The sequence below is a fragment of the Aotus nancymaae genome, unplaced genomic scaffold (assembly GCF_030222135.1).
Source record: "Aotus nancymaae isolate 86718 unplaced genomic scaffold, 86718_ANA_hifiasm-v0.15.2.pri h1tg000064l_0, whole genome shotgun sequence".
NCBI lineage: Eukaryota > Metazoa > Chordata > Mammalia > Primates > Aotidae > Aotus > Aotus nancymaae.
The window spans coordinates 294,770-322,392 of NW_026988478.1; the positions used below are offsets into that span (position 1 = coordinate 294,770).

General features: G+C 51.5%; 1 protein-coding gene across 3 annotated transcripts in view; it reads right to left on the bottom strand.

Annotated features, from left to right (window-relative positions):
• The window catches only part of RASGRF1 (Ras protein specific guanine nucleotide releasing factor 1), a 128,699-nt gene that overhangs the window by 58,108 nt on the left and 42,968 nt on the right, over positions 1-27,623 (bottom strand). For all 3 annotated transcript variants that reach the window (XM_064366117.1, XM_064366116.1, XM_064366115.1), the window contains exons 4-9: positions 24,153-24,245; positions 21,428-21,681; positions 9,301-9,380; positions 5,962-6,155; positions 4,984-5,093; positions 1,458-1,576 (exon numbers count right to left, since the gene is read on the bottom strand). In XM_064366117.1, coding sequence (XP_064222187.1) covers positions 1,458-1,576; positions 4,984-5,093; positions 5,962-6,155; positions 9,301-9,380; positions 21,428-21,681; positions 24,153-24,245 — 850 coding nt within the window. The remainder of the gene's footprint in view (positions 1-1,457; positions 1,577-4,983; positions 5,094-5,961; positions 6,156-9,300; positions 9,381-21,427; positions 21,682-24,152; positions 24,246-27,623) is intronic.

Below are 27,623 nucleotides of genomic sequence, written 5' to 3' on the forward strand. Positions count from 1 at the left end.
GTAGTGTAGGTCAAGTTAGCCTGAGTGTCACTCTTAGTCCTGAAAAGCCCTTCCTTCACTCTGTCTTCCCTGTGAATCCCTGCTTATCCTTGGGAAAGCCCTCGTGACTCTCTCGGTCCTGCCCCAGGCCACCACTCTGCATCCTGCATCGGGGAGATCCCCCTCGCTCACGTTCCTGTGTTTGTCCGCTCGTGACTCTCTCCCTCTGTGCAACAGGCTTCCGGAGGGCAGGGCTGGGGCTATTCTCTGAGTGTCCCCAGAACCCCGCGTAGGGCCGGCATAAGCAGGGCAGCTATCAGCGTTGGTTGCATGACTGACAGGTGAGAAACACCTTGCAGAATCCACTCATTTTGTGTCCAGGTCCAGCCCAGCTGGAGAGGAAGCAAATGCTTTGGCTCGGGGCGACAGAGCAGATTTCTGGTCTGTGGGGAACTGCTCACCCAAGAAGGCTCATTCCTCGGGCTACTTCCAAGCCAGGTCCACTTGGGGTTGCTTCAGAGGGGGCCTAACATACTATGTAAGAATACTTCTGGCATAGAGAATGCCCGGCACAGCCTGGGGGGCGCCGAGAGACAGGGAGGGCTGGCTCTGGGCTCAGCAGGTCACAGGGTGAGCCTGGGGAAGGACATAGGGGCCACCACACACAGGGGCTGGGACAAACTCTGAAAAGGTGATACCCTTGTCCAAGGCAGCTGCACAGGCCAGCGGGAGGCACTGGTGAGTATTTCATTAGTCAGAGAATCCCAGGGCTACAGAGAAGGGGCTCTGGAGGTCCGTTTGAGGTGGAGGTCACCTGTGAAGCATGCCAGCAGGAGCAGAGTCTCCCACAGAGCATGGAAGTTGAATGTGATGAATTTCAAATGCACTGCAGTTCTGAGGTCAGTCCCCTGAACCACAGAGGCTTCACCTGCCACTCTCAACAGGGTTGTGTCGTGTCTCTCAAACGCTGCTGCCAAGGTAAGCGAGGCTGAAGCGTGGGAAGATTTCTACCCACGAGAACCCTGGTGAATGTGGACTCTCCAAAGCAGCGGAGAATGGCGGGGAAAGGACAGGGGGATGGACCCGGCAGGGATCCCTCCCAGACACTGAACATGCTTCTGACTCAGAGACAACTGTTAGCTGTCCTCATCCCCCGCCCCACACTTTCTCCTCAAAAAGGACATGTCGATGTTTACTATGACATACAATAGACAAACCAAGGCCATCTGGGTAGAATTCTGTTTACATCTGGAGAGAAGGAAACTGTGAAAACCAATAATATCTGCATCTATATGTATAGATCTGACATCTCCATATAGCTGCTGCATTCCGCCAGCAGCCTGGAAATATCCCGCAATCACATTGGCAGGTCTTGGCATGTGGCAGCCAAACCGACTGCTGATGTCCCCGAGCGCCACCTCCCTTCCGCTGCCGGGGCCCACCTGGTGGGGTGGGGAGGCAGGGTTCAGAGGCCATACCTTGTCTCACAAAGGTCTGGCTGGTGTCCAGGAGGATCTCACAGCCTTCAATGATCATGCGCTCGATGGCCAGGTTTTTCCGGATGTTCTCCGTCTCGCTTACTTCATCGTGCATTATCCTGTGGGGATGTGAAATTGCACAGTCAGACACAGGCTGCCCCCACTTCCCAGGGAGGCGAGAATGCCTGGCTTCTGGCCAGACCGAGGAAGGAAGCCTGGCACCCGGATTCTCAGGTGGGGCCTGTAGTCATGGAGGGAAAGGAGCATGCATTTACTGAGTGCCTGCTGTATGCAGGGCACTTCACAGGTAAGTGTTCTTATTTCAGAAAAAAGAAAACAGAAGTCAGCAGCTATGAAGCAGATGTGTCAGATTTTAGAGCCTGAACTATGCAGAACAGACAGCAGGGGCAGCCTGGCACTGGGAAGCCTGTGGGAGTACAGGAGACGTCCTGTGTTCATGACGTGACCCTCATCCTGCCCCAGGGCCTTTGCACTTGTTGTCTCTTCTTCTTGAATCCTCTTTCTCCAAATATTTGCATGATTGTATCCTTAATATTGCTTGGGCCTGAAATGGCTTATCTTCTGGAGCACCTGGCAATCCCGCTGGCTCAGGGGATGACCGATCTTAGCCTATTTCTGAAGGCTCGGGCCCTTCTGGGAGGGAGTACGGACAACTCCCCTATTTATTGCGCTCGAGACTGCTGTAATACCTCTCCTTTCCAAGAGGTGGCGCCATTCACTAGCTTTTAAAAAATGGTGTTGGTGGGAAAAGGTGGGTGTGAGCTGCCAATTTCGCCTTGGTGGGTTTCCGGGAGTCTTGGGAAGGGAGTGAGGAATTTGGCAGGAGCAGGGGCTGGGGAGTGGGGAATGGGGGCTTCTGGCAAAAATACCCCACCTACTCCAAGCAAAGTACGAAGCCTTTTATCTGCTGCAGATGCCTGAATTTCTACAGTTAAGGCAAACAAGAGGGCTGGTTAATACATGTGGTTTACAAACTTCTCTCATGGACAGAATCCAGTTTAAACCCCACGACAATGAAAGATGACACTGCCTCTTCGAATCAGCACGACATGGAGCAAATTCTTCAAACCCTCTGATCCTGAGTTTCCTCATTTACAGAATGCTGAGGAGAAGGTGGAATGAAGGGATTTCAGGTACCGGCCCGTGCATGCCCTGCCATGCCGTGGCTGGCACATGGCAGCTGCTGGAATAAAGGCTAGTAGTGATTGCTGTTGTATTCTCATTGGCTGCAAAAGAGTTATCTTTCCTGCTTTAGGCCATGCATTTCAGGCTTAAATTCATTCGACTAGCTCTTTAATAAATGGACCAGGGACTTCAGCTGGAGTCTCTTCCTTGGGAGCCTCAGTTCCCCCTTTCTTCCCCAGCAATGCTGCTCTTGGAAGCCCAGGTCCCCATGTGATGTTTGAGAGGGAGGCGCCTCCGGGCTGATGCTTGTTTCCTAGAGATGGATTCATTCATTCTGGAAGTAGCCAATGGCAATTCAAACCACTTCTCTTGATGAGCGTGGGGTTTTGTGGGGTAAACCCGTATTTGGTAAAACACGAGGGTGTAACTGCAAGGTAGCAAAGCTAGTTTTCCTGAGCAGCTGCAGTTTACACATTGTAAGTTCCAGCCCCAGGTGGGGGTTTGTGTTCGGGACTCGTATGCACACACACAGCTGGGGAACTCTGGGGGGGGGGGGGAAGGCAGTGGGAGTTTCCAGGCGGCAAGGCTCCGAGGAGCCCTGGAGATGATGACTTGGGTTATCAGTGGGAAAGTGAGAATACAGGGGTCAGGATAAACAGGTGGGGATCTCTACCCAGTCCCCAGAGGTAGGGAGTGTTTCTGAGTGCAGCCCAGGACGGGGTTGGCTATCTAATGGCTTCCTGCCTGTGGGAGCGTGAGAGGAGAATGAAAGGGACGCTGTCATGCGTTAGGAAAAGCTTCTGTGCAGCTAGGGCTGGGTTCAGGGTCAGGTACAGGCAGCTGCATGGGAGGAAGAGTAGGCTGCACACCCAGGATCCCGGGGATAAGGGGTCAGGGTCTTATGTCAAATACCACAACACCACGTACCACCTGCAGCTCTGTTTGCAACAGGATAGGGTACCCCTCAGCAAGGAGGAGCCCCGCAGCCTTACAGGAGTCCCGAACCTTCTCCCTTGAGGAAGAGTGCGCGGCATGTGGATTCCTGGGCGTGGGAAGACTGGAGCCCCCCCACCTTCCTGCTCGGTGGTTTTGTTCCTCTGCAATCACACCCTGATGAGATCCTTGCCGTGATTCTCCACGCAGGTGTGGAAACCGGCGGGGTCATGGAAGGATCAGGGGGCAGCCTCTACCCTGTGCTGGTCCAGCCTGGCCCTCCCTCCTCCCAGCTGGGAGCTGCGTCCTGACTGGTTACCCGCTGCCGGCCTCAGGAAGACTTTCAGGGCACTGAGTGTTTGGCAGGGCTCTGGGTAGGGATGGGGCTGGATCCCAGGCCCTGCACACTGAACCCTTCTTTGTAGCCCTTGGTAGCCCAGTTCTGACCACAAGGCCCCTCCTCAGCTCTTCACAGGGTGGACACCCCCGGTCTCAGCTGTTGGTTCTCACCTTTTTCCTGTCCAAACTAATTCCCTTGGCGATCTCGCCAGTCCTGTGACTCTGAACACACCCTTCTTCTCATCTCCACTTGGACACTGAATCTGCGTCTTGGGCTCAGTGCGCTTCCAAGCAAGCTCCTGAACTCCCCTCCACACCTGTCCCAATGCAGTTTCCTCCGGCTCCAGTAATGGCATCTCTGCCCTCTGGCAGCTCCGCCCCATATTCTAGAATCATCTTGACTCTACAGTCTTTCTCTCTCCACATCAAAGTCATCAGAAAATCCCGTTGGTTCCACCTTCCAAATGCATCCAGGACTTGAACCTGCTCCTGGCTTCCACTGCACCCGGGATCATCTGCTGTCTGGGGTGCTGCGAGAGCCCCCTCGGTGCTCCCCCGCGTCTGCCCTTGCAGAGGAAGCTTCCCTCTGGGCCTCAGGGCCTGAAAGAGGGCCACGTGTGAGGCCTTGACCAGAGGACTGGGCACTGGATTGGACAAGCCAGGTGCTCGTCCACCACTGCCACTACCTGCTCCTGGTTGACTGGAGCTGTGGGCACGAGCGCACCTGACACTCCGGACCTCCTCTAGCCCTCCTATGGCCACAGGTTTTGACACATTGACACTGGAGAACAGAAAAAAAAAGGCATAGAGTGCCTGGGAGTCCTGGACAGCTCCCTATCCTGGGACATGCTGAGTGCCCAGGGCCCTTCCTCAGGCCCCATCTGTGCCAGGGACAGCATAGGACCCACCATTCCTGCCCACCAGGGATTGAATTGTGAGCCCCATAGGAGCACTCCAGGGGACTCTGCTTGGAGCTGCAGCAAGCTGTGCCCCTCCCTTGCAATCCCCATCTGGACTCGAGCTCTGTCAGGGGTTCAGCGAACCCCTGGGGAGGGGCATCTTCAGCCCCCTCGTGCTGCCGATCTGGTTCACTGAAGCCAGGCCTTACCTGGACAGCTCCTCCAGTTTGGACTTGGCGTAGTCCAGGCTGTTGCGCTCGACGTGCTCATGAGGCGTGTGGGCCAGGAGCTCGTGGAGGGTCAGGATGTACCTGGGGATCTGCAGGCAGGTGGGAGAGGTGAGGGTGGAGAAAGAGCCAAGTAGGGGAGCAGGGCCGGGGCAGACAGGGAGAGAGAGGGAGAGGGAGGGAGAGGGAGAGAAAGAGGGGAGAGAGAGAGAGAGAGAGAGAGAAAGCGGGAGAGAGAGATGGAGAGAGAGAAAGAGGGAGAGAGAAAGGAAGGGGAGGAGAGAGAGAGAGGGAGAGAGAGAGGGGGGAGAGAATGAGAGAGGGGGGGACGGGGGAGAGGGAGAGAGAGAGAGGAGAGAGAGAGCGAGCAAGAGCAGGGGTGGGGGTGGGGGGAAGAGAGTGAGAGAGCGACGGGGGTGGTGGGAGAGAGAATGTTTCTTTCAGCCCAGAGGACTTCCATGAGCAGAACGAGGGGAGACAGGCTGCTCTTTGGTCACAGATTCTAACGTGGAGGGTCTTTCAGGGTCTTGTCTAGGGCTCTTCTCTGGCTGAGGGTGGGTGGGGGTGCTCAGGAGCCAGGAGGGAAAGGTGGGGTGCACAGGCCTGCAGTCAGCTTGCTCTGCACCCGGCATCACCCAGCTGGTCCTAACCACCTTTCCTGCCCCCTCCAGCAGCCCAGAGCTGGGGCGTGCTAAGCCCTGTGCCCGCACTGCCCCGGCCCCGCCTCCACTGCCCCGGCCCCACCCCTCACTGCCCCGGCCCCGCCCCCACGCCTGCCTCCCGGCCCCGCCTCCACTGCCCCGGCCCCGCCCCCACGCCTGCCTCCCAGCCCCGCCCCCACGCCTGCCTCCCGGCCCCGCCCCCACGCCTGCCTCCCGGCCCCGCCCCACTGCCCCGGCCCCGCCCCCACGCCCGCCTCCCCGCCTCTCCCCCGCCCGCCCGCGCAGGGCCGGCCGCCACCTGGAACATGGGGTAGGTGAGGAAGGTCTCCAGCGTCCTCTCCTCGCAGTCGGGCTTGGCCTCGTAGTGCTTCAGCAGCTTGTCGAAGTCGCGGTTCTGCTTGCAGTGGGCCAGGATCTGCAGGCTGTACTGGTGGTTGCGGACGAACTCTTGGTAGATGTTGAGCATGGGCAGCAGGATATCGAACAGGTCGGCTGCAAGGACGGGACGGGGCAGGGCGGTCCGTGGTGGCCGGGGCAGCTTGCTGGGGACAGCACTCCCGAGGCTCCCAGCTCCCCAGCTACACCCAGAGAGGCCAGGGGCCAGGTTCGGCTTCCCCGCTCGAGACATCTCTGCTCTTGGGGATGACCCCAGCACACCGCCCTATCCACTGCCCGTAGGTGGGCCCCGTCATTGGGACCACATTAGAATCACAGACCCTTAGAGACAGGGCGGGGCTGGGGGCTGTTTACTCTGACATTTGTGATGGGAGTGTCAGAGACAGGAGATGGAGTGGGCACTGTGGGGTGCCGGTGCCACCTGGATGCCCCCAGCCGCCAGGAGTGCTGGTGGCCGATGGCTCTCAGCTGGGTCCCTCTCCAGGGATTGCTCTCAGCTGGAGGAAGTTGCCTTGCCTGGGCTGCCCCCTCCCTCACTTCAATTCAGGACATCAGCGTGAGGCCACTCCTTCTCCAGCGCTTCCTGCGGGTCAGGGTCAGCCGAGGCTTCTGTTGCATAGCGGCCTGGTTATGCAACGTATCTGCCTTCCCCTGTGCCCCGTGATGTGATGGCCTAGGACACTCCTCAAGAGGCCTCCCTCCCTCCTAGAGTCTCCGCCCTGAGACAGAAGTGGCCTATCTGAGGTCACAGGGCAAGTCGGCAGCTGGCCTGGAGCTGGGTCTCCTGATCACCCCCCCAGCCCCCACTCCACCATTCCAGGGCTTTTCTACCATATGACATGTTAGTCTCTGCTCCTTCGTCCATGTGTCATTGTCCCAGCAGGCCTTCCTGGCTCTGTGCCATCTAGTTCACTGGGCGTTTCGTAGGGCCCTGGGTAGGGCTTGTGGCTCTAGTTCTGTTTCGAGCTTCCTGGGTATATAACCTGCCTTTCCAGTGCCCCCAAGTCCCGACCAATCTCCTCAAATCTCTGCCCTTCACCTTGGATAGGCTGAGATGGAGTCATGTGAAACGCCTTCTTTATCTTTTTTTTTTTTTTTTTTTGATGGAGTCTTGCTCTGTTGCCCAGGCTGGAGTGCAATAGTAGTCCTGACTCACTGCAGCCTCTGCCTGTTCAAGCGATTCTCCCACCTCAGCCTCCCAAGCACCTGGGATTACAGGTGCGGATCACCACTCCGAGCTAATTTTTGAATTGTTGTGTTTTTTACGGAGATGGAGTTTCACCATGTTGGCCAGGCTGGTCTTGAACTCCTGACCTCAAGTGATCTGCCTGCCCTGGCCTCCCAAAGTGCTGGGATTACAGGCCACTGTGCCTGACCTTGAAACATCTTCTTCTTTTTTTTTGAGATAGAGTCTCATTCAGTTGCCCAGGTTGGAGTGGAGTGCAATGGTGCAATCTCAGCTCACTGCAGCCTCCGCCTCCTGGGTTTAAGCGATTCTCCTGCCTCAACCTCTCGAGTAGCTAGGACTACAGGTATGCACCACCATACCTGGCTAATTTTTGTAATTTTAATAGACAGGGTTTCACCATGTTGGCCAGGCTGGTCTCGAAATCCTGACCTCAGGAGATCTGCCCGCCTCAGCCTCCCACAGTGCTGGGATTACAGGTGTGAGCCACCGTGCCCGGCCTAAACATCTTCTTACAAGCCTCATTTAAGAAAGAAAACAGGCTTTCCTTGTAATCAACTCTAAATGGGAGCTCATGTGATGGGTGACCGCCCACCTGATGGACAGTGTCTTCAACAATACAACTGCAGATGCAGACCCCATCTTTCTAAGGACACTTCTGATTCTGACCCTAGAGAAAGGGTCTTTGACTTGAGAAAAACAATAGTGCCTACCTCCCCTTGGGAAGCCTCCATGCCTGAGGGGAGGGGAGCTCTGGAGAGCCGAGCCTGGGCCTGCTCTGTGCACTCCACCTATGCAGGCTTTGCTGTCCCTTTACTTCCCTAAGCCATTTTCTTTTCTTTTCTTTTCTTTTTTTTTTTTTTTGAGACGGAGTTTCGCTCTTGTTACCCAGGCTGGAGTGCAATGGCACGATCTCGGCTCACCACAACCTCCGCCTCCTGGGTTCAGGCAATTCTCCTGCCTTAGCCTCCCGAGTAGCTGGGATTACAGGCATGCGCCACCATGCCCAGCTAATTTTTGTATTTTTAGTAGAGACGGGGTTTCACCATGTTGACCAGGATGGTCTCGATCTCTTGACCTCATGATCCACCCGCCTCGGCCTCCCAAAGTGCTGGGATTATAGGCATGAGCCACCACGCCTGGCCCCCTAAGCCATTTTCTTTGCCTCCATAGTGGAGGTGACACCAATACTCACCTTGATCTACCAAATTAAGAAAGTGAAAAAAAAAAAGGCATTTGGTTCAGGTAGAGGGTGAAATGCAGGAGGTTCTTCTGTCTATTGCTTGTGAAACTTACAGCAGTCCAGCCATCTTGGAAAACAACTGGATGGTATGTATGAAGCAAGAGCCTTTTACATGTTTGCATTCTGTGTTTTAGCAGTTCTGCTCATTGGAAACCTATCCCAAGGAAATAATCTCTAACATGGAAAAAATTTCTTATGAAGAGATGATTATTTCTAATAACAAAAAATCGGAAGGCTCTTAAGAGCCAACCGTGGCAGATGGTTGGATAAATGACAGTGCCTTCATGGGCACTGGAATATTACACAGTGATCAAAAAGCATGCTTTTGGCAGGAGAAAATGCTTATGTGATAATGCTAAGTAAGAAAAAAAAAACAACACACTAAGATACAAATTCTATATTCAGTATGTTTGCAATTATGTAAAGTGGAAAAAAACCCAGGATCTATGCATAGAAAAAAATTGGAAGAAAACACACCAACGTGTTTATAGTGGTTATCTTTGGGAAGCAGAACTATGCTTGATATTTTTAAACATTTTTACTTTTATGGGTTCTCAATTTTTCTGAAATGGATGTGTATACATTCCTTATAAAAGGGGAATGTGGATAGGAAACTGAAAATATATCATTTCCTCTTAGAAATACAGCGTTTGCCAACCTGTCTTTTCTCTTCTGCACCCCGCCCCCCAGGGATTCTGTGGGTTTTAAAGAGTGACACTATTATTCGCTAGAGGGACAGAACTGCCGCAGCCTTTAGGGGTGGCCCTGGAGGGGGACTTCTCCGGGGGCCTCGGTGAGGGGTGGCTACTCACCCAGGACCAGTGTGGGCCAGCTGGAGATGCGAGCCTTCAGGCCTTGGTAAAAGATCTGATGCAAAAACATGATGGTTTCACTGAAAGAGAAAGCACAGGGTCACCTCTGTCCAGGGACTTCCTGCTCCTCCAGAGGCCACTGTCCCCAAACCTCCTGGGACTTCAGCAGCAAGCCCTTTTCTCATGTGAGACCTTATGTGAAAACTGCATGGGGAGGACGGATGACAGAATCTGGGGGCCTGGTGTTAAATGAGAATGCAGGCCCCTTGTTAAAGAATTACTAAGCCGATGGTGACAGCAGGGCATGAACTCAAACCTAGGCTCCTCTATGAATGGGGTGGTGCCCCCACGGGCCCGAGGAGGGCGGGGAGCTGCTCTGGCCGGTGGCCTCTGTGTCTCCTCAAGTCCCACCTGCTGGGCCCCACACCCCCTCCCCCGAGGTATCTTGGAGGAGCCCATGGCGAACACAAGTAAAAGCTATGGATCAACATGAGAAGAGCTGGAGTTGGGATTAGCACAGAGAGGGACTCAAATCTGCCTGATGCCCCTTCCCGGCTGTGAGACCCTCAATAAGATACCTAAGGTCTCCCGGCTTTGAGTCCTTCTGTGTAAAATATGAAGGTGAAATGAGGAAGCCCCTGCAAGCAATGGGACAATTCGAGTGCCCAGCGCACGCCAGGCGCTCAGCAAGCGCTAGTTCCCCAACACCCGGCAACCGCCCCCATCTTTTGGAATCAAAGTCAGAGAAGCCAAAAGACCCAGAGGCCCCCTGCTTGTAAAGCCCCTGCTTTGTCGCCACACAATGCGATGAACACGTGTTCTCGTTGGCAGATTAGCGCGGGCTGGGTGCAGGCAGCCACAGTTGCCGGGTCCTCCTCCCCACCCACTTTCCCACGCACTGCTCCCCAAGCAGCTGGTCCCAGAACACAGCCTGGGCGCCTCCTCTCCCAGGACAAGCTGTGAGGACGCAGAGAACTCCAGAGATAGCCGGCTTGTGCTGCTTCCTGAAGGCACCCCCATTCCTTCCTGCCCAGCCATGTGGCCCCCGCTCCTTCCCATCCTACCCTCTTGCAGACCTGGGGGCTACCCCCAGGTGCCGCCTAGGTTCTTTGTGGTACACTCCATTTACAGATAGGGAAACTGAGGCCCGGAGAGGGAGAGTGAGGACCCACGGAGTCAGGGGCAGCCCTGAGCCTTTGGGCTGGCCTCTCTCTCTGGAATGTTCTCTTGTCTTTCTTTGGCGGTCTTCTCCTGGGTGTGCTCTGGGCTCCCTCCCATCTCTTCCGTTCCTTTAGCGTTTTGTTTGGCTGTCTGAGGCACCTGATCTTTCCCACCTTGGGGTGCTGCCCTTCTCCCAGTGGTTTGTGCTCTGAGGCAGCCCTCCCCCATCTCACTGTCTGAGCACGAGAGCAGAGGGTGGAAGACATCTGGTAAGTACAGAGATGCTCCAGCATCAAGGCGGTGGGGGGTAGGGCACAGGGCCCAGTGGATGGAGGGGGCTCAGACGTCAGAGGCTCAGGATCCTAGAGGGATAAGAAATGTCCTGCGCATGCCTGCTCTGCAGAGGAACAGGTAGGGTGGGGAGAAAGGGGCTGTGAGAGGGATAGCGAGAGACAGAAAGGGGTGAAGGAGGTAAGAGAGAGGGAGGGAGGAAGAAAGGGAGGGAGAGAGAACGGAACAGAACACAACGCATCCAGCTAAAGGGCGAAACTAGCAACCGCATTCCACAGAATACACAGAACGAAAGGAAAACTGAGCTTAAAGACTGAAACCAGTGCAAACTTAGCAATCCACGCAGAGAAGCCTTTGAGCTCTCGTTTCTGAGTGTGGATCCCACCATTATTGCGAATTGTCCATCATCTCCCTAAAGTCCCAAGAGAAAGAAAGAGAAAGAAATTGTCATCTCCCTCAAGCACCGCCTCTGGGCGTGGCAATATCTTACGACCCTTGGCAAGGCTGGTTTCTCTGCCTCTAACACCCAAATGAGTTTGTTGAATGGATAAATATGTTCCAATGTTAAGAACTTTGGGACTCCACATGTGAAGACCCTTCAAAATGTCCAATAGCAAGAGATCAACCCAGGGGTGCATGAGAGTGTACAGAGGGCAGAATGTCCGCCTCGAGGTGGGAGGCATGGGGGTCAGGTCAGGGGACTTGTAGGGGTTCTTGAGGGAGCCATATTAGCAGCTGTCCCCAGTCTTTTTGGTGCCAGGGGCTGGTTTTGTGGGAGACAATCTTTCCACAGATAGATGTGGGGAGGGGTGTGCTGGGGGCATGGTTTCGGGATGATTCGAGTGCATTACATTTATCCTTCACTTTCTTCTGTTATCATTATTATTATTTTTGAGGCAGACTCTTGCTCTGTCACCCAGACTGCAGTGCAATGGCACAATCTTGGCTCACTGCAATCTCCTCCTTCCGGGTTCAAGTGATTCTGCAGCCTCGGCCTCCTGAGTGGCTGGGATTACAGGTGCACACCAGCATGCCAGGCTAATTTGTGTATTTTTTGTAGAGATGGGGTTTCACATGTTGGTCAGGCTAGTTTCAAACTCCTGGCCTTAAGTGATCCACCTGCCTCGGCCTCCCAAAGTGCTGGGATTATAGGCGTGACCACCATGCCCAGCCTATTTCTATTATTACTACATTATAATATATAATGAAATATTATGCAAGTCACCATAATGTAGAATCACTGGGAGACTTGAGCTTGTTTCCTGCAACTAGACGGTCCCATCTGGGGATGACAGGCGACAGTGACAGATCAGGAATTAGATTTTCAAAACGAGCATGCAATCTAGATGCCTCACACGCGCAGCTGACAACAGGGTTTGTGCTCCTATGAGAATCTGATGCCGGGGCTGACTGACAGGAGGCGGAGCTCAGGTGGTGATATGAGCAATGGGAGTGGCTACAAATACAGATGAAGCTCAGCCCACTCACCTGCTGCTCACCTCCTGCTGTGCGGGTTCAGATTCCAACGGGCCACAGACCAGAGTTACTCTGTGGCCTGGGGGTTAGGGGCCCTTGAGACATAGGGTCTTGACATATATCTAGATCCTTCTAGATAACTCTGAGTACTGCCATGGCAAGACTTAGGAAAGCCATTCCCAGACAGCTTCAGCACAGCAGACAACTGTTCAGGATGGACCAGGGAGGAAACGAACCTTCTTATATCCCAGTACTGCATATGCCTGTGTAGCAGCATATCAGGAACATCATAAGCTAGAATTATACAAATATAGTTGATGAAGCCTCCATTTCTAAAGTGAAATTTAAAGAATTTCACTTGTAATTCCACTACACAGAAATTACTATCATTGCCCATCCAAATAAAAAAAATGATCTCGTTTTGACTTGATTTGCTTAAAAAAATCAAATTATCAATGGGTTGGTTGAACATTTTTCTCATATATTGGCCATCTGTATTTCTTTTTAAAAAATTGCATAGTTAGGTTCATTGCTATTTTCTCTTTTATTAATCTTTTCTCTCTTATTAATTTTAAATAACTCTCTATATTAAGTCTATAGTCTGACATCTGTGTTGTAGATATCTTTGCTCAGCTAATCTGCCTTGATTTTGTGTCTGGTGCTATTCTGAAGTTTTTTCTGTTTTCCTTGTAAGGTGGACCATTTTCTTTCTGCTTGGCTTGGAGAATCATGTCTTTCCTCATCCTTGGCTGCTTACACACTCACATATATATTATTTTCTTGTTTCATTTTTACATGTAAATACTTAACTATTGTTTGCTTTGGTGCACAATATGAATGAGGGAGATAGACGTAGCCTTTGTCTCAGTTTAGTTAGCCAATTGTCAATTCTGTTAATCAACTATAACAGCTGTTTGCGAGGCTGGTTTTTCACAGTTACTGAATTCTTTCCAGGCAAGGTGGCTCATGCCTGTAATCTCAGCATTTTGGGAGGCTGAGGCAGGTGGATCACTTGAGTCTGGTCACTATAGGGAGACCCCATCTCTACAAAAAAATTAAAAAATTAGCTAGGCATGGTGGTACGTACCGGTAGTCCCAACTACTCAGGAGGCTGACAGGGAGACTTGAGCCCAGGAGGCAGAAGCTGGCAGTGAGCTGAGATCGCATCACTACACTCCAGCCTGGGCAACAGAGGGAGACCCTGTCTCAAAAAAAAAAAAATTCTAATATATGCTTAAGTCTCTTTCTGGACTTTCTATTTTATTTTGTTGACCTTGGATTCATCTTAGGCTGTTTAGATGACTTTATAATATATTTATAAGCCTTTATATTTTAATTACAGGTAGGGAATTCTTTTTTTTTTTTTAGAACGTCATCTGTTTGTATGCATTTATTCCTCCAATGGAATGTTAAAATCATTTTGCTAGGCTGCACTTCGATTGGCATTAGATTAAATGAAATTTACAGAATATTTTGGGTGGAACGACATCTTTACAATACACACCTTTTCATCCAGGATGCTGGTGTGTCCCTACTTTACTACGTCTTTGCTGATGCCTCACCACATGCGTCCTGTGTTTATTCATAGACAGCTTGTGTTCTTGTTGCTTTCTCATAGCATATTTCCTAAGTGGCTGCTGTAGATATAAGGAAAAGATACTGATTTTGCCTTTTTTTTTTTTTTTGAGACAGGGTCTTGCTCTGTCCCCCAGACTGGACTGTGGTGGTATAATCTCAGCTCACTGCAGCCTCGACTTCCTGGGCTCAAGCGATCTTCCCACCTTAGCCTCCTGAGAAGCTGGGACCACAGGTGTGCACCACCATGGCCTCCTAATTTTTAAGTTTTCTGTAGAGATGGGATCTCCCTATGTTGCCCGGACCGGTCTTGAACTCCTGTGTTAAAGCAATCCTTCTGCCTCAAAAGTGCTGGGATCACAGGCATGAGCCACTGCGCCCGGCCTGATTTTGCTTATATTTTAACAACATGAACTCCTAATGGTTTTTAGGAGTTTTTCTGTTGACTCGGACCTCAGATCTAGAGCTGGTTCTCTTTCTTCTCTTCTCATTAAATAGCAGCCCTTCCCACCAGCCTCTCGGACAGAACGTGGGAGTCACCTGGCACCTCTTCCTCCTTCACCCCTATATCCACTCCATCAAAGTTGCTGATTCTGCCACCCCTGTCACCTCTGCCTGCACCATTGTCAGTGGGCCCCTAACTGGTCTTTTGCTTCCACTCTTGCCCCTGGTCCACCCATTCTCCATACAGTGGATTCGTCTCTTAAAAATGGAATCTGATCAGGTGGAGCGGCCTTAACTTGGCCTTCAATGCCCTGCAGGAACTGCGTCTATCGATCTCATGGGTTACTCCCTCTTACCTATTTCCCTCTTACCTCTCTGGCCTTCTGTTCCCTAAATTTTCTTTCTTCTGCCTCAGGGCCTTTGCACAGGCCATTTCCTTTGCTCTCACTGCTTCTTTTACTGGCATAGCTCTTCTATTTATCAGAGCGAGAGCGAGAGCTAGTGAGTGAGGAGTCTGTGCACATGCAAATGTGCTGTTTTTAAAATCAAGTTTTGGTAAAAAAAAAATTGGAAAGTTTTCCACTTTTTTTCCTATGTTCTGTAACAGTTTAAATAAAAATGATTGATTCTTTTAAAATGCCAAGGCCGGGCGCGGTGGCTCACGCCTGTAATCCCAGCACTTTGGGAGGCCAAGGCGGGCGGATCACGAGGTCAAGAGGTCGAGATCATCCTGGCCAACATAGTGAAACCCCGTCTCTACTAAAAAATACAAAAATTAGCTGGGTGTGGTGGTGCGCGCCTGTAGTCCCAGCTGCTCGGGAGGCTGAGGCAGGAGAATCGCTTGAACCTGGGAGGCGGAGGTGGCAGTGAGCCAAGATGGCGCCACTGCACTCCAGCCTGGCACCTGGTGATGAAATGCCAAGTTCGTGGTGACTCTCTAAGGGGAATATACCACGCACCTTTCCCAAATCTACATGACCCTTTGAAGGTGGAATACCCAATATCTTGCAGGACTAGAGTTTCATTCATTCATTCAGCACTTAGTTATTGAGTAACTACTAGGTGTCAGGCACTCGGTCCGACAACGGTTTCCCTGCGTCTAACTCCAACAATGATAAAAACAGAAACAGTCCCCGTCAAGGCTGCTGGAGGCACAATTCTAGTGGGCACCATTCACAGCCTAGTGTATATCAGGGGCTGGCAAACCACAGCCCATGGGCCAAATCTAGCAAAGCCGCTGTTTTTGTAGGGCCTGAGAGCTTAGAATAATTTTTTATATTTTTAAATGGTTAAAAAAAAGAGAACAGTTTTATTGTAATGTAGCCACACTGATTTGTTTTTGGATTATCTGTGACTGCTTGGTTGTAACAGAGATGGTATGTCCCACAAAGTCTAAAACATTTACTTTCTGGCTCTTTACCGAAGAAAGTCCGCCCACCACTGTGCAATATAAATGGTGGCCCTAGAATTGTGCAGTGCCCAGCTGGCGCAGCTGTAATCTGTGGCCCTGTCCCTGTCCCCACTCACGTTGAACAGTTAATATAGTGGGAGACCTAGACACAAAAAGAAATCTTTATTTAAGTGTGACGCCCGCTACAAAGGGAAGCATAGGGGCTCTGGGACAGCACGACCAGGGGACATAAGCCAAGGTGGCAAGGGACGTGGGGGTGGTCAGGGACACGGCATCCGAGGAAAGAGATGAAGAAAGAGTAGGAAGTTGCTATTGGAAGGAGAGTAGGGTGGGAAGAATGTTCCAGCAAAAGAAGTGGTCTGACTGCAGGACATGTTCATTCTGCCTGGTTCCTTCCCTGTGCCCAGAAAGGCACCACGTGCCCAAGGCCGGTCCAAGGCAGACAGGGGTGGGCAGGAGCAGGACAGAACCAGGCCCCTTCACTCTTGCCCCCATACCCTGCGGGCTGCACGGTGCCAGTCACTCATCATGGGTTCCAGGACCTGCCCCTCTTCACCCCCCAGCCCATGCGGACAGGATGAATTGATTGTGGCATGCTCCCCTGCTAAGCCTCATCATTCCTTCAACTCAGGGCCCCAGGCAGCCACTGCCAATCAGTCAGCACAGGCAGCAAGACACAAACCATCTGCCACCGGGACGGGATGCCTCTTGTCGCGGGCAACACCTGTGGTTCCCAGCACATGGCGCTGGGCATGGTTTTTATTGAAGGGAAAGAGCCTGTCTCTGAGCTTATTGTCTTGGGTGAACAAAGCCTGCTGCAAACGTTTAGTTCAAAGATCTTTTCCCCCTATTTGAGAAGTACACAATTAACACCGTCCCCAGCTCTGTAACATCCCTGATGAATCTGCCAACCTGGAGACAGGCTTCTCTCTTCCCAAGGACCTTTTAAAATGAGCTTCAGTAAATTAAATCACCAAATTAGCATCAGGTTTCTAACGTGGCTGTATATTTAAGCCTAAAAGCAAATCCAGGGAGAGCTACGTGTGGAAAAGCTTTCCAGCAAGTGGGCTGGCAGCTCCACTGTGGCTTATGACACAAAGACCTCTGTGCTGTGGTCTGAATCAGGGAGAGTGGATGAATCACGTCCTGGATCAGCCCCCACAGTGTGGACAGCAAGTGGAACGGCGGGGCTCACACACTAAAGGGAGTTCTCCAATACAGCGTGCATGCCCAGACCTGTGCTGTAATGACCCACCCTCATTAGAAGTGGGGGCAAGGAAAACAGGTTGCTGGCGAGGATTCCAGCTCATTATTTAACAAGGCAGGAGGGGAAAGCTGAGGCCTTACCATGAAATAGATCTAGGTTACAATCCCAGCCTGCCCCCACTCGCTGTGTGCTATTGAACATTTCCTGCCACCTCTCTGATCGTGGCTCCATCCTCACGGGTGCCCCTGAGGATCAGAAAGCAAGCAAGCCAAGTGCTGGCAGAGTGCCCACCACAGTGCAGTTCCCACAAAGCACTGCTATAATGTGGGAAGTGCAGTCCAGAAGCTTCGATCTTGCAAAGCGCGGAGTGGGGGCTGTTCTAAGTTTCACGAGAAAATAATTCCAGCTGTTCCTTATGCTTGCAAAAAAGCATAGAGTTTAAAACAGTGAAGCTTGTGCTGTCCTCAAGTGACCATGTACAAGGCGAGGATGATCTAGGGGCAGTCATGTTCCAGCTCTTCCTACCCACCCTGAGCCCTGGGGAAGGAAAGATTTCTGGCTTGCACCTGTTTGAGAGCAAAGCCACGTTAGAGGAGAGGAACCAGCCTCATCAGACTTGCGACCATTGATGTAACCGCCAGGTCTTCTCACTTAATCTAGGAACAATACAGTAAATTACACTGACTAATTTTCAATATTGAACCAGCCTTGCATTCCTGGGATGGATCCCACTTGGTTAGGATGTATTACTCTTTTTATATATTGCTAGATTCACTTTGGTATTTCGTATCTATGCACATGAAGGATATTGGGCTGTGGTTGTCTTGTGATGTATTTGGTTTTGATATGAGGGTAGCGCTAACTTTGTAAAATGAGTCAGAGGTGTTCTTTCCATGTTATCTTTGATTTTGATTTCTTGCAGGGCGCATTACTATGGAGCATGTGGGCCATGCTGGGCTCTGTGCTAAACACTTTACCTGAAGTCCCTCCTTTGATCTTCCAATGACTGTAAGAGGCAGGTACCATTCCTGGGCAGCCTTTTCTGATGACCTTTAGGATGCATATTCTAGAGGTCTTGAAAATTGAACAGGCTGCTGCTCTTTTTCCTGGGATCAATAAGATGGCTCAGGTAGGCAACAGTTGGCCTTTGGCCACTTGTAAAGAAGGTGAAATGGGTAGCATCCTTGGGACGAAGAAGCGGCTACCTGGGAAGATGGGGATGGGTAAGGGAGCTTCCCAGGCTGAAGTCTGTGGAGGATGCCACTCATCTTTGTTCTAGGCAGGCATGCACACTGCCCAGGAGGCCTTAAGCGCATCACATTCATAGTGTCACTATTCAGAGCTGGAGGATCTTAAAGGGCATCTAATTAAACTTCTAAACCTCTTTGATGTTTCTGACAAAGGGTTACTGTTCTGAATTCTTACTGTGATGGGGAGCTCATTACTTTTCTGAACTTCTGCCTCCGTGTCCACCAGCCTTCAGTTACCCAGCCCCCTACAAGGCACCAGGGAAGTGTGCTCAGATACACATTTGCCTCTGCCGGCAGGATGCGATGATGTGCTGGGCAGTCATGCCTGCTCAGGCCCTGGAGTCCCTCCGTGCACACTTAGCCTCTCCACCAGCCTCCGAGTTCCCCTCCACATGGGAGAGGGGCTGAGCCTCCTGAGACAGACCTGACCATGACAGTCTCTGCCTGAAATGTCTAATGCCTCTTTCCTGCCTCCAAGATCAAGTCCCGCTCTCACCTTTAGGCCTTCACACATGCTGTTCTGTCCACCTGGAAAGTCCTTTCCTCCTCCTTCCCCTGTACACTCTCTTGTGTCCTTAAAGACCACCTCCTCCAGGAAGCCTCTTTGGTGGTTCTCACCACACTTCATGGTAAACATCTGGTGGATCATTCGACTCGATGGTGGGGTTTGCGTGGTTCCCTCTGTATACGTGAACTCAGCACAGAGCCAGGTACTCTGTGTTGCTTGTTTGTTGAATGAGTGAGTGGATGAGTCTCCTTGCCTTTGGTGGGGCTGCTGGCTCATCATTCCTTCCATCCCAAATCATTGCTGGGGCCCCACCCTATGGACTGCCTTGTATTGACAACTGAAAGGGGAAAACAGATTTGGGTAAATCTTTCCACTCGCCCTGCTGAAGGATTTATGGGTCGATCCTGAGGTCTATCCTGTTTACTTTTAAGGTCATTATTGGAAATATCAGCTTCATGAAAAGGCAAAATCCCCCTTTCCTCCTTCTCATTTGTTCTGCATTAAAGGTATCTGACCTGATCTATTGAGTTCTTTAAAGATAAAAATATAAAACCATGTTGTGATTTCTTTTTCTGAACAACTTTTGAACAAATGCTGTGAGCTGGCATGAATATTCTCTATCAAAGATTCCAGGTCAAAAGAATTCTATTTCAGATCAATCAATGAAGTACAATAAAATTATGAAAATGTAACAAACGCAAAAAGGCACCACTTAGCGATGATGATAAATGATCACCAGAAGTTTGCCATGGTGGCCTAAAATGCAAAAAAAAAATACAAGCAACATAGAACCATGCCACTGCTCCTGAAGTGAACCTCAAATAAGGAGTCATGGTGGAGATGAACAGGCAGCCACCTCTGTTTATCTCCAGCTTCCCATTTCGGTGCCATCTGGGACCAGTAGCAACAGCAGCACCTGCAAGCTTGTTGGAAATGCAGTCCCCTGGGCTTCCACCCAGACCTACAGATGGGCTTGTGTTTGAGAATCTGTGAAGTCAGCTGAGCTATCCAGGGTTTGCTCAGCAAGGAACACGTTCCTCCTATTTTTCAGCCACATTCCAGGTCACTGAATCTAAACAACCCACTTGGAGTTTCTGGGTTAAGTGTTACCTGATTTCACTCACACACACAAAATTCATTTTGTTTTGTTTTTAGTCAATGCACAAAAGCATTTATTGAATGTTTAAAAACCTGATCAACATTCCTATTAAAAAGCAACCTCATGAAAAGGTCTCATGAGGCCAAAAGCTATTTTCCTCCTTCTGCCTGCTCCTCTCCCTTTCCTTCTCTCTCTCTCTCTCTCTCTCTCTCTCTCTCTCTCTCTCTCTCTGTCCCCCATATTCTGATGCCTTGTCCACATCTATGGTGTCAACCTGTCCCACCTCAATGACTTTCAGTTTCTTCAGCCCAATCTCTCACCTGAGCCTCAGACCCATGTCTAACTCATGACCTCATCCATTCCCCACCCCAGGGTGTCCCACAGTCCCCTCACACTCAGCACATCACACTGTCAGGGTAAGGGGGACGGCACAGGGAAGGTGGCCCTGGGTCCCAAATATCCACGCAGAGGGTCTGGAGAAAAGGCTGGTTGAGATTAGTGAAATAACTGAATGCTGGATATTTGAAAAGAAATGTAGTTGAATGAACATCTAGGGGAACATAGTGATTTACTTTAATTCCTAGATGACATTCCATTGTAAATAGCACGCTGTTTATATGTCTTCATTTTTGTTGCTCTTATCTAGTTCATACAACTTTTTTTGAGATGGAGTTTTGCTCTTATTGCCCAGACTGGAGTGCAACGGCATAATCTTGGCTCACCGCAACCTCTACCTCCCAGGTTCAAGTGATTCTCCTGCCTCAGCCTCCCGAGTAGCTGGGATTATAGGCATGCGCCACCACGCCCGGCTAATTTTGTATTTTTAGTAGAGATGGGGTTTCTCCATGTTTGTCAGGCTGGTCTCGAACTCCCAACCTCAGGTGATCTGCCCACCTTGGCCTCCCATAGTGCTGGGATTACAGGTGTGAGCCACTGTGCCCGGCCTAGTTTATATAATTTTATCACCCACCAGAAAGCTCATTTAAACAATTGCCTAGGAAAATCCTTTTAAAAAGAAGACGACAGCAGAAGAGCAGCTGTCAGCACAGCCTTCTGAAGAACCACAAGCCCCAATTAATGCCAGGGTCACCATCTGGGAGAAGTGACTTCTTTGTAAGGCACGCGGGTAGTGGTCCACAGCAGAACTCTAAGACGCCTGAGAATTCTAAATTTCAACCTGGCCTCCGGGTCATTATGATGGTATCAAGGCCGAAGAATAAGGTATTTTATGTTTCGTGGCTTGGTTTGTAACTCTTAGACGTTGAAACCAGGGTTCCTTAACGGTGGCACTACTGATATTTTGGGTGGAATAATTCTTTGTTGGTGGAGGACCGTCCTGTGTATTGCAGGATATCGAGCAGCACCTCTGGCCTCCACCCATGAGATGCCAACAGCAACCTCCCTCAAGTGGTGACAATCAACAGTGTTTCCAAACATTCCCAAGTGTCCCCCGGGGAGCAAAACTGCCCCAGTTGAGACCCACTGGTTTAGACCTATACTTTAGGAGCCTACATTTGTCCCCCTGCCCCGGACCCCACAATTTTTGGGGTTGGTGGTTTGTAGCCACGTGATCTCGGGCACGTCTGTCCTCTCTGGGCCTCATCTGCACTCGGCGGGAACTACACGAGAGAGGGTGTCAAAGCTGAGCTGCGGCCACTGCCCGCCGGGCTCCTTCCCGCCTTGGCCAACTCCGAGGGGCGCTCACCTGTTCAGGAAGATGCTGCTGACGTCATCATGCGTGATGGGAGGCTTCTTGGAGCTGGCAGCCATGCGCAGCGGGCGCAGGAAGTTGTTGACGAGGATGTGCAGCTGCTGCACGTACTCGGCCTCGGCCTCCAGCATGCTGAACACCACTTGGTTCCGCTTGCGCATGCTGTCGGCGTGGGGGGACCGGATGTAGTCCTGGATGATGGTCTTCCACTTCCGCCGGCACAGCCAGCCCCGCAGGAAGCTCTGCACCTGCGCAGCAAGACCGGCGCGGGAGGGGCCTGTCAGGGAGTCCGGACCACGCCTGCGTTTGCAGGCTGTGAGCTCCCCCAGGGCAGGGACCAAGGCTTTGTTCTCCCTACGCCAGGCATGTGGCGAAGCGAGCTCAGCTGTGGACCAGGCCTGGCTCTGCAGCCCACGTGATACAGGGCAAGTTGTCTGGTTGCTCTGAGTCAGTTTTCCCTTCTGTGAAATGGGGCTAAGGAGATGATGGCTAGACGGAAAGTGTGGTCCACAAACTGGACCAGCGTCTCTGAAGAGCTTGTTGGAAATGCAGGTTCCCAAGCCCCGCCCCAGACCTCCGCAGTTTAACAAGACCCTGGGTTGCTTTGGAAGCATTCACTGGAGGAGGAGCAATGTGGCTCCACGTCTCCGTAACGGGAGGTCGCCCGAGGATGAAGGGCTGCAGGGCTGTAAGGGGCACAGCTCATGCCTAGTCTTGTCTAATGACTTGCCTGAAAGCCCAGAAGTTTCCATTAAAGCTCTTCTGGATAGAGGGTGATTATCAAATTGAACAGAACAGGGAAAATTAGTTAATCTCATCCTTAGCTCTCATCAGCGGCTTCTGAGTCCTGGTGCCTGCCTGGAGCCTCTCCTCCTGACTCAGTAGGGAAATGAACAGAGACGCTTAACTCAGTTGCCTGGGAGCTGGGCTGCTTGGAGCGGCCTCGTGTTGGTAAGAACTTGGGAAAGGGCCTGAATTCACATATGCATAGACAGTTGTTTTAAGCTGTACAGGCTTCCAATCAAGGGGCCCCCGAGCTGTGTGCAAGCTCCGGGTCCACACTGGGAGGAAGGATACTGGGATGAGCCACTGGGGACCAGGCAGAGGTGCTTATACAATATTCTCCACTGAAAGGGTCACGGTCTCCGAACAGCACGCACAGGTGTCCAGATGCAGATCTGCTGGCTAGGGATGGGTGCCGTGGAGAGAAGAGGCCTGCGAGAGCCCAAAAGCTATCTCTGAAGGTAGGAAGGGCTTTCTCAAAGAGGGAGGTGCTTACTCTGAGGCTCCAGGAGGGTGAAAATAGAGCAATGGGAGGTGGATTTCAGCTGGCCTTTAATAAAATGTTCTAACTAGAATGCTCCAAATACAGGAGTGAGCTGGGAAGCTCACTGGGGCAGAAGCAGAGAACTTGGATCAGGGCGTCTCTGCCCAGGTGGGACTTGGCTCAGATCTGGGTGGCAATCCCAATGCCTGTGGGGCCCTGGCAGGTCCTAGGGGTGCGTGAAGCTGGCTAGGGGGATGTCATAAGGCGGCACCTCTTGCCTGGGCCGGCTGCTGTCATGGGCAGGAGGTGGCCTGGGGCTGCTGGACCTTCTGCTTTTTAAGGAGACAGCGTGTCCCAGCGGCACGGCGTCTGGAGCTTGGCAGCCGAGGTTGGAATGTTACCCTGTAAATACTTAGCTGTGTGACCTTGGGCAAGTTTGCCTGTCTGTGTCTCAGCTTCCCCATATGTAAAATGAAAATAATAATAAAACCTCAGAGGATTTTAGTGAGGATAGAATTAATCTGCATAAAGCTCTTAAAATAGTGTCTGGCACATAGAAAGTAGTTAATTAATGTTAGCTATTTCTATTCCTGAGAAACCTGAAATCCAGATTTTTGTGTTATGTGTTTGCTTTTAAAGCACTGGCAACAAATTTTTAAAAATGTAAACCAAAAAAAGCCCACCATGTAGGCTGAAAGTCTCAAACACACTGGTAAGCTGAACTTGGCCCATGGGATGCCAGTGTGCAGTTTCTAGGGATGGCATTGGGGTCCTTTTAAGCACTCAACAAATAGGATTCCGTGATTTCACCTGTTTTTCTTAGGGTGAGTCAGGCTCCCATGCCTTGAGTCTGGCAAGCTACAAACACAGGCCATAATCCTTCCTTCTGCCACATCACCCCAGGGTGGCCCATGGTATGTCACTACCTGGCCACTGGGCAGATTCCTGGTAGCTTCTGAGATGTTGGTCCCTTTTGAACTCTAATAGGGGAAAAGCAGTGAGGTCTGAAAACAGCTGGGCTACCATGCCAGGTCTGCTGGGGACTCAGGAGGTGCTTGTGAAAGGTGGTGTGTGCATGGCAGAGAGTGGCAGTGGAGAGGTGGCCCTGGGGGTCTTGGCGAGGTGCATGGCACTGTGAGGAAAGCAGTCAGCTGAGATTCCCAGGCCTGAGTTTCTGTCCTGGCTTTCCCCACTCCTTCCTCTTGTGGAACCTCAGTTTTCTTACTTATAAAATGGGGCTGAACCACTCTACCCCTTAGGGATAACCAGAAGAAATGACTTGACAAGGTGCCCTTCAGAGATAAGGGGGTGTGGGCTCTGCCTTGGAGCTGAGGTTGGGGGATGGGGGGCACGCCCTGAGGACAGTGGGACTGTGGGTGGATACTGCTAACCCTGGGCTGGCTCTTGAAAAAGAGAGCTCCAAAGATGGCCACCCAGAGGGATGTTACAGACCTTCTTAATTTTCTTGATGTCACTGTCTTCATCGTTGGGGGCGACGGTCTGGGTGGACTGGATGCGCTCATTGTCCTTGAGCAGGGATGCAATCTGCAACAGAACACAGGGCAGCCGGTGAGGAGCACTGGCTCACAGAGGCCCCAGGTCTTTGGCCGGTGGCCAGCAGGCACAGGTGGCAGCCGAGCACCCTGCCTCTTCTTCCCCGAGAGCCATGATGCCACAGCTTGCGATTCTGACTCTGTGCATCCAGATCATAGAACCAGACAGGCCTCAGACATCTGTGAGAGGCAAGCGCTGCACGGGGTGCAGTGGACACCTGGGTTCCGGCCCAGCTGGGCTGCCCACCCGGAGCGACCTTGGATGAACTCCTTCCGCTCTCGGGGCTGAAGCCACCCCATGTGTAATCTCAGAATTTGGCCTAAGTCTTTGACTCTCCTCCCTACTCCCCAAACCATCAGTCCCTTTATTTTACAATTTTTGCTGTGAAGAAATACATGTAACATACAATTTACCATTTTAACCATTTTTTTTTTTTTTTTGAGAAGTTGTTTCGCTCTTGTTACCCAGGCTGGAGTGCAGTGGCGCGATCTCGGCTCACCGCAACCTCCGCCTCCTGGGTTCAGACAATTCTCCTGCCTCAGCCTCCTGAGCAGCTGGGATTACAGGCACGCGCCACCATGCCCAGCTAATTTTTTGTATTTTTAGTAGAGGTGGGGTTTCACCATGTTGACCAGGATGGTCTCGATCTCTTGACCTCGTGATCCACCCGCCTCGGCCTCCCTAAGTGCTGGGATTACAGGCGTGAGCCACTGCGTTCGCCCACTTTAACCATTTTTAAGGGTACGATTTGGTGGCATGAAGGACATTCACGTTTCTATGGCACCGCCACCATCATCTACCTCCAGAATTCTTCGTTTTGTAAAACTGAAACTGAGTACCCATCAAACAATGACTCTCCATCCCCCTGGGAACCAGCATCCCACCTTCTGTGCTCTGAACTGGACCCCGCTAGCCTCGTCTAAGTAGAATCGTGTGGCATTTGTCTTTCTATGACTGGCTTATTTCATGGTGCATGATGTCCTCAAGTTTCTTCCCCGTCGTAGCATGGGTCAGAGTTTCATTCCCTTTCAAGGCCGAGCAATACCCCCTTGTGTGTGCAGACCACATTTTCTTCTTTCATTCCCCCCATCGACAGGCATCTAGGTAATCCCTTTATTTTTCAAACAAAATCGTGCCTGGATATAAATCAGACAGAGCAGGTGACTCCGGGCGAAGCCCCGCTAGCCTGGCTCTTCCCTTCCTGGGCAGCCCCAAAGCACCTCTCAGAATCAGAGGCCTATTTCAATCACAACCTGCAAACTGCTGGCCTAGAAAAGTGGAACAGCTCTTTGAATATCTAGCTGCTCTAAGCATCTCCATTTGCATAGTTTGGGGATCACAGATGTCGACGTAGCTGCAAGAACAAAGCCAAGGCTTGATGCCTTAGGAGACGGTGCACCCTAAGCTGCACGGGGGCCGGGGGCCTCTGGGACTCATCCCATGGACGGGACAGTGGTGCATCCTCCTGCACAGGGCTCGGTCCAGCCATTCCAATTCTGTGAGTTTTTGTTTTGTGCCTTGTAGCAGCTGCCCCCAGCACACGGACTTTTCTGTGAAAATGCTGGCATTTCCTGTCCACTCTCCCGTCTTTGCCGTGAGCTCTAAGGGAGAAGAGACTGCAGCTGTTTCATAGATTAATGTGCTCCTGGTGCCTAGCGCAAGGCTGGGCACTCAACACATTCCTGTTGTCTACACAAATAGGTGAATTTAAAAAAAATCAGAGCAACAGCAGCAACAAAAACATTGACCAAGGGAAAACAGCGCAGTAACTAAGCCCGGCACGTCTAAAGATAGGAGCTCGGGGGTTCTACGAACGCAGCCGCAAAGCCCAGCGCTGTTCTCTCTTGGGAACACACGGCTTTGTCCCCTCAAGGCCACTTGCTGAACCACAGGATGAATGGGTGCTCATAATTGAGCAAATCAAGCACTTTGAAAGTGAAATGGAACAGTTACCCACTCTCCACTCCCTGATTGCTAAAATTATCCCAGCCTATGATTGAAGAGTAGCTGAAAATATCTAACTGAGAAATAGCATGGAGATGGGCTTTTCTCCCCACCCTCCCCCTTTTTGATCCTTTGAGAATATTTGCACATTGAAATGATGACTGATTGTTTGATCTGGACTCTCAAGGGCTAAGGAACATGGAAGCACGCGTATGTGCACACACGTGCGTGCACACACACGCACACACACACTCACACTTGGACCCTGCTCAGTCGACACCTTTACCTCCGGCCTCTCCTCACCTCTGTGCCAGGATGCTTTCTTCGCCAGTTTTGGGATTTGCGCATAGCACGCCTTTTCACTTTAGGATGGCGATACGTGTGTGTATGTGTGCTGGGGTGGGGGAAGTGGGCTGCGTTTAAAACCGACGGTGCGCTTCTCAGATCGAGGCATTCCAGGACATCTACTCAACAGGCACCAGGGCAGAAAATGCATGCAATTAGGTCAGGCACCATGCTACATGCGCCAGCAACGGTGACAGCTTTGGAGTCTTATTTAAGGATCAGGCTGAGTGGGCAAAGCTCTGGAGGGCTGCAAGCCTGGGGACTCTGCAGAAGTCTTGAACTATGTCTGGCCTTGGCGCATTGCAACTAGGAGCCAATATAGGGATAGTGGTGGGGGCCCCAGACCTAAAGGGCTCATGGAGGGCTCACGGAAGCAGCCTTTCCCTGATGTTGGCAAGTCCCTTCTACAAGTGGATTTTGCTTTGCACTCTGCCTTGTTTGCTTGACGTCCAGCCCCTGCTCAGTTGACCCTTGTGAGTGACAGCCGTGGAGAATTGGACCTCTGGCTCACACCATGACTCTGGCTGCCCAACTCCACACCTGGTTCCATGCCTGGTGTCTTGGCTGGCTCCTGCCCACCCACCACCCTCAGACTGGCTTTCTTTGCCCCTAGAGGCAAACTCTCACGTGCCACACCTGCTTTGGGCACGCTGCATTGACTCCTGCTACACCCTACTCCCCTCTCTGGAGACTCTTTAACCCGGAACGTGTTGAGTCAATGCAGTAATGGGTGATGGAATTAACCCACGTCTTTTCCTCTCTGTTAGCAGCCAAAGGTTTACTAAAGATTGCTGCAATGCTTCTTGCTTATCAAGCAGGTGCCACACAGCTCAGCTCTCTTTCCTGCCTCCCTGTTTGCCTCGGCCCCTGTCCAAGCCCCACAGGTGCCCCCATTTCTGTTTCCCTTTGTGCCAACCTTATCAGCATGTTCTCATGGTGTCTGTGTTGGGCACTGTGCCAGGTGCCCCTTCCCTGGAGAGCTCCCAGCCTAAGAAGGAGGTCAGACATCCATAGAGGTGACCTGCAATCCAGCAAATCCAGGCCAGAACAGAGGTGTGTACCCACTGCCATGGGAGGGCC